The 6,995-nt window shown below is 38.8% G+C and overlaps 1 protein-coding gene across 1 annotated transcript; it reads left to right on the top strand.

Moving 5' to 3' along the window:
- Positions 1–2,795: 2,795 nt before the first annotated feature.
- On the top strand, positions 2,796–6,538 carry gemin7 (gem (nuclear organelle) associated protein 7). Its single transcript, XM_085243499.1, has 2 exons — positions 2,796–2,908; positions 4,112–6,538. The coding sequence occupies exon 2, from the start codon at positions 4,133–4,135 to the stop codon at positions 4,517–4,519; it is 387 nt and encodes a 128-aa protein (XP_085099625.1). The 5' UTR covers positions 2,796–2,908; positions 4,112–4,132; the 3' UTR covers positions 4,520–6,538.
- Positions 6,539–6,995: the final 457 nt, after the last annotated feature.

Genomic DNA, 6,995 nt, shown 5'->3' with positions numbered 1-6,995 from the left:
TGTGTGTGTGTGTGTGTGTGTGTGTGTGTGTGTGTGTGTGTGTGTGTACTGCTGATCAAAGGGTCAAACATCCTTGGTCAGGAAGAGGGTAGACTAGACCCCCCCCGGTAAGGAAGTCCAGCAGGTCATCTAAACAGAAAAGCACTCAGACTAGAACAGACATAGCTACGTTAATCCCACCATAAATCAGCAAGGGAAGATACGATCTCTCCTCTCTTCATGCTACACAGAGTTGTTACAGACCTCTTAGGATGAGACATTCTTTCAATCTACAAATGATTATATACTTCTAAGCATATGTGAGTAAATGTTTCTAAGCATAAATGACAATCAACAATACAAACTCTAACAGGCTCCATCTTGTGAGCAAACAAAATCAAAGACCTTATAATGACCTTAGAGCAGGGGTGGGCAACTTCAGGCCTCAAAGGCCAGTTTCTTGCAGGTTTTAGATATCACCCTGTGTCAACACACATGAATCAAATGATTAGTTCATGACATGTTGAAGAAGTAATTTAGCCATTTAAATCAGGATGGATCAAGATTGGATCAAGGACAGATCTAAAACCCGTGGGACACTGGCACTCGAGGCCTGGAGTTGCCCACCCCTGCCTTGGAGGAATAAATCTTCTCTTGGAGAAAAAGCTTCTTCATTTTCTCAGTTGAAGTTCGATACATTTTCAGACCTGTCAAAGATAAAAAAAAAAAAAAAGAATGAATGAAAATGAAATAAAAATCACAAAATATCTTCCTTTATGTCATGGTGGTCATAAGAGGTGTGGACCCAGGCGCAGACAAAGATGCAGGACAGAGTGTTTCAAACTGAGCCTTTGTTGCAGCTGTAAGAATTACCACAAAACCACCAACAAAAACCTAAACCGGGGACAGCTAAACATGAAACTATAAAACTAAACAACCTGAAACATGGAAACATAGCTGGAGAGACACTGGGGAAGATGAGCAGGATGACCAACATGCATGATACGCAGACGCTCCAATGAAGAACAGAGGTAACCACACACTAAATATACACACAAGGGCTGTGTCTCAATTCAAGGGCTGGACCCTTCCGAGGCCGCATTTGAAGGCCGACTACGTCACAGTGACGCGACGAGGGCTGTCCCAATTCGAAGGCTGCTCCAAATGCATCCTTCATTCCCCCGAATTTGAAGGATGGGTCAGGTGTATCCTTCGTGGCCCAACCTATCCCAGGATTCATAACACAGCCCAGCCAATTCCAGTTTCCAACAATAGTGGCAGCTGCTTGGTTTTAATATTAATCTTATTACTCTTTCTGGGTCACAAAGTAAACTTTTAACATATTTTCAGGCAAGAATGTAGCTGTGTCAACTTCAAATATCTGCTCACATATTTGCAAAAGTGCTCCAATATTTTCTGAGACTCAATAGCTGAAAGGGTGGTAAGGACTCACTAAAGCTGACGAGAACACCAGACTCCCTGCACATTGTTTTCAGACCCCGCGCGGTCTTTTGCCACTCAGGTAACTTAACAATGTTATTGTTTGGCTTTTTTCTGTGTTTTATTTGTTCCTGAGTAAATCGGTTTGGCTGAGATTAAAGTTATAGTTTTTACACAGCTGAATAAACAAATAGAAAACTGATCAAACAGAAGTGTGAGATGGTAGAGAATTTACTCCAATGTCCTGTTATATTTAAGACAGCAAGGAGCAGACGGCTGAGTTTATTAGACACAGCTGGTGACGTAAATCTGAAGGCTAGACCGTCCTATTTCACAGCCTCGCACTTCCAGCCTTCTCAACCTGGCCTGAGTAGACTGCGAAGGCCGGGTCTCTGAAGGATGCCGCCCTTGAATTGAGACCCAGCAAAGGTAACAAGGAAATGCCACACAGGAGGGAGACACAGCTGAGCCTAATTAGACAAGACAATGGGGAAGCAAAACAGAATACATGACCTGAGACACAGACCTTCAAAGTAAAACAGGAAATACAACCGTCTTAAGGGCACAAACTTGAAACTACACAGGGGACACAGAGTACAAGGACCAAAACCTCTGAACAAGAAATACAAAACAGAAACCATCACACTAGCAGTCAAACCCCAGATAAAAACAAAGGTCTGTAATAATATGAAAACCAACCCAGGACCGTGACACCTTATGTCTATCTATCTGGTTCACTTGAGCTCTGTTTTGCTACACTGTTTACTACACAGTGGCTGTGGGGCAAAACAAGCCCCAGGTGTTGTGAAAAGTTCAACTGGTAATTCATCTTATTTCATCTTTCAAAAGTATGTGCTTTCAAAATTTATGTTGCAACATAACAACGGACTAGTGAAAAGTTATATATATTGTTTACATCAGTGGCTACAAAATTTACTAATGCTCTGTGGGTGGATTTTTCAAATGTTTGCGACTACAGGTCCTGAAGAAAAATGCTACAGTGAGCTTAAATGACAACAGAGGAGGTAATTTTCAGCAAACTAGCTTGTAGCATGACTTTGATTTCAGAAATGCTCTTCTGCTTATGTCGGATTTAATGAATGGTTATTTGACTTACCTTTGACACACTTTTAACACACTTTTTTACTTTACTGTGTCTTTAAAAAGTAATTGTATTCAAAAACATTATTTTTAATGGTATTAACAGTTGCTTCTTGATATCTCTACATGTCCACCTTTATTATTATTATTATTATTATTGATGTATAGAATAAAATATTTCAAAATTCACTTTTCAAATAAAAAAAAATTGCGAATATTATTTGCAAATTTGGCTCTTTGCTCTCACGTCCACTAGGGGGCGGTAATGCACATTTAAGCTGATTTATATGCGCAAATGAATCCGTCGAGGAAGAAACCGAACAACAAGGTCGACAAGGTCTGGGACTAGATAGCTGTTGCTAACGGTGCTAACACGACAAAGCACACAGTAAGTAAAGGAAAGAGCATTTGTGCATTTTAATTCGATTGTTTCACTATGCTTTCTGGTCGTTTTGTGGGGTTATGTTGTGTCTAAATTAAACGGGATTGTAAACCAAGTGTCTGACCGTTAATGAAGTTCAGTTGATCATAAACTGGCCAATTTTACTTTTCTGGTAAATTTGCCTAATGTAGGTCAGCGTACATTTTAGCTTACTGTAACATCTGCTCTGGATGAAACGATGATATAAATCGGTTTTTTTTTTCGTGTTTATTAATAACTTAAATTTGAAGTGCATTTTTACAATGAAAAGTCCCGAATGTATTTAAGAAAGAAAGAAAGAAAGAAAGAAAGAGGGGGGCTGGAGAGAAAACGATAAAAAAAAAACTTAATGAAAACGTGGATAACTTGTTATCAAAACCCTGAATGGCGCATCGAATATTTGCTTTAATCTTACAAAGGCACGCACAAAAGGAAAAACACAAAATCAAAATATACTTTACAGTGATATGCAGCTGAGAATGGGATCAAATCATTTGTTAATCAGCAACTCTTAGCGAGCTATGAAAGGTTCGTTGATTTCAGTAAAGCTAAGAATGCACGACACTAAGGCGAGTGTTGTTGTTGGGTTTTTTGTTTGTTTGTTTGTTTTTCTTATGTCTCCGTTATATCTCTCTTATCCGTGACATGCTGCTTTTAATTCTGCCCATGTCAAACATCTTTGACTGAAGACCAGTTCTCAAAAATCTGAACACGGATATGCGTAATTGACAGGATAAAGAGGGAAAAAAAGAATAACCACTTATACTTAGAATTGTTAAGATGTCATTTTGATCCCATAGAAATGAACTTAAAACAAACACATATGGTTTACATACATTTTGTAGCAGGATCTGTAACTATAGCGCTATAATTACATAACTGCTTTTATACCTGTTACTTAATGTAACTAATAAATAAATAAATAACTTTTCCATGATGATCCCCTTCACTTCATCTTAAATACGTCTTACATATAATAAGAAAAGTTAACTGACAATTTACAAGTGACAGTGAATGACTTTTTCATAATATTGTAGCTAATCTTGAACTGCAAGTAGATCTGTTTATTTTTAGTTTGCAGTTTAATCTTTTTTTGTGTGGTTGTGCTTGGAAAAGTTTTTCTTGAGCACATTTATTTTCCTGCTCCTGACTTTTATTTTCCTTTTGCAGGCTTTGGCAGAAGCAGTCAGCATGGCGACTCCAGTGCCCGTACTCCGCCTGCCCAAAGGACCTGACCCCAACAGCCGTGGATTTGACCCCAACTCGCCCCGCTTCATCGCTCTCTGCCGAACCTCCATTTCCTCCTCAGCAGCTTCAGATACCGACAGCGAGCAGCTGCAGAAAGAGCAGGATGCTCGATCTGTGCTGAGAGAGGGCTTCCTCCGGTGCTTGCTCTCCATGACCAACAAGAAGGTTCAGTTCCAGATGTACGAGAATGTGAAGGTGGAGGCCACATTTGGGGCATCAGATATTGACGTGCTGAACTTTCAGGTGTCTGACCTGCACACTCCCATTGGTGTGCAGAAAGAGGCTCTAATCAGATGTCAGGATGTGATATCATTCACCTTTGATGTATAAACATGTTGCTTTTGTGTGTGCGGTGGACTGGATTATATGCTAGTGATTTGACTGCATTCAACAAGCAGTCCCACTGTTTCAACACAAGAGGGAGTCGCGTGCCTTTGTGTCAAGAGGTAGCCATCCAAACCTGATGGCAGAGTTTAGTGGTTGCTCCAGAGCTCAATGATACTCTCAAATATCAGAAGTGCCACTAGTGGTTTCATAATAAGTCTCAACAAATGTGTGAGGTAGAGGCTGTAACAGTCTGCAAAGTTAAAGAAGTGCAAAACTTCAAAGATAATGCAGCTTTTTGAGGTCAGTGAATCCTGCCAGATGTCACCTGACATTTAGCCTCAGTATCATGTTTATGAACAGGTTTCCTGTCTCAGTTAAACATCAGAGTTGGATATGTACAAACATGTTACTGCTGTACTGGTGCTGGAGTTGTGAAATTGCCTCATTCAATTTAACTGAATGTGGTATATAAATTATTGCACTTAAAAGAAACACTTTTGTATTCTCTGTGAAAGTGATCAGGACTGTGTGGCAAAATGTTATTTTTTGCAAAATAAAATGTTTAAAGAAATAACTGGTAAATATTCATGTTTAATGAAAAGCTCAATTTCAAAAGCCACTCTTGAATCGAGCTCTTTTCCTAAAGTGGGCTCATTAAACTCTTCCTTTTGGCATTGTGCAAAGGTCCATTTCTTTATTATTTTTCTACAGAAATGGGAAGTATGTGTGATTTATTGAAACGTGTAAAAACATGCAGTTTAAATAAAGCAAACTTTTTGTACATTTACAGTACAAGCTTCAAGGTCAATATTTTGTAAGACAATCTATATTCTTCAGCACATCCTGAGCTCTTAAGACAGCTTTTTTGTAATTTCTTGAAGTAGTCTTCAGGAATAATTCTCTGGGCTTCTTGAAGGACATTCAAGAAGCTTTGGATGTTGGCTTCCTTGTGTTTCATTCTCTCTTAAGATAATACACTGCTTCAGTAATGTTGGAGGATAATCCATGATGTCTTTCATTGTCTTTTTCTATCCAGCTATTCTTCTACTGCATTGGCAGCATGTTTGGGATGCTAAAAAGTAAAGCATTTTCCAATCAGATACGTGGAATCTTGGTGGTATTCCACGGTTCTGATAGTACCTTTCAGTGTTCATTATTCCACCAATTTTGAAAAGCTTTTTAACACTGCTCCAAACCACACTAGACCCTCCACTGTGTTTTACAGATGGCTGGAAACCTCTTCCCTGACCTCGTCTAACTAAAAAAAAAAAATCAAATGTGGATCACTCCATAGGACCTGTTGCCACTGTTTTTCAGTCCAGTCCTTGTCTATTTTGGCATTGCTCAGCCTGTTTCCCTTAAGAATGGCTTTTTGATGGCCACTCTCCCACTGAGACCATTTCTAATGAGACTTCAGTGAACAGGTTTTTTGTTTGTTTGTTTTCCCCCTTATTCTTAAGGACACAACTTTCGGATGTTATGTCCTTGGCTGTGTTGGCTGTAGTTTGTAATTTAGGTCTGACACTTGTCCTCCACTTGGTCAGTTTCCTCAATTTTTTTTAAGATTGCACTGCACAGCGTGTCAAGATATGCCAGGTTCAGCTGATACCTCTTGTGGTGGAATTACATTGCTCGTGCAAAAATTCTCTTTTATGCCTGTCAGATTTTATTATCTTTGGTATTTAGCTTAATAATATAATAATGATAATGGTAATAATAATAACAGATTACTAGTAATTAATAATTCTTTAGATTAATCTAAAGAAAAGGAGTAAATTGTGGGGGATATTTTTAGGGACGGGTTTTTGTTTTTTTTGTTTTGTTTTTTCAACAACAGGCTGCTATTAACTGTCTGAACTGTTCAATTTAAAATGGATTCTTTGCCAAGTTGTCATTATCTGTAGACACAACACTGGTGCATTACTTGAGTTAGGTGCTTTTTATGTTTGGGTGATTCATAGGTCAGTGTTAAGTGACTTAAACATTCCTCTCAAAACAATAACAAAGCATTCCTCTGAAATGGTCGGCTATCTGGAAGATATATATATATATAATATATATATATATATATATATATATATATATATCTCCCACTTTTGTGTAGTACTGTATAATGTGACTAAGGGTTAGGTTCATACTAAATATGACACCAGTCCATCACAGGGCTAAGAACATAAAGAGTAACACCATTCGTACTCAACCATATCTATAACCAATTTAGAACCATCGTCCAACTCAGTGGTTCCCAAACTTTTTTTGCTAGGCCCCCCTTTGTTTTACAAGAAAAATGTTGGCCCGAGCCCCGTGCTAGCAGTGTCCAAGCGTTGGTTTTTATTTATTTATTTATTTATTTTCCCTTTTCATACCGCGCCCCCCCTGCAATGCCCCACACTTTGGGATGGTCTGGTCTAACTTAACATGCATGTGTTTGGACTGTTGGAGGAACTGTGTGCATTCACAGGGAGATCATCCCAACTCC

Source organism: Mchenga conophoros, linkage group LG14 (assembly GCF_057382185.1).
Source record: "Mchenga conophoros isolate Kocher_MC1m ecotype Shallow Benthic linkage group LG14, M_conophoros_male_GT1.1, whole genome shotgun sequence".
Taxonomy (NCBI): domain Eukaryota; kingdom Metazoa; phylum Chordata; class Actinopteri; order Cichliformes; family Cichlidae; genus Mchenga; species Mchenga conophoros.
Note: the sequence above shows the minus strand (reverse complement) of the source record. Positions and strands in the feature narration are given on the sequence as shown.

What these genes read in the sequence shown, in the direction of transcription:
- gemin7 (XM_085243499.1), top strand. Translation starts at nt 4,133, where the DNA reads ATGGCGACTCCAGTGCCCGTACTCCGCCTGCCCAAAGGACCTGACCCC.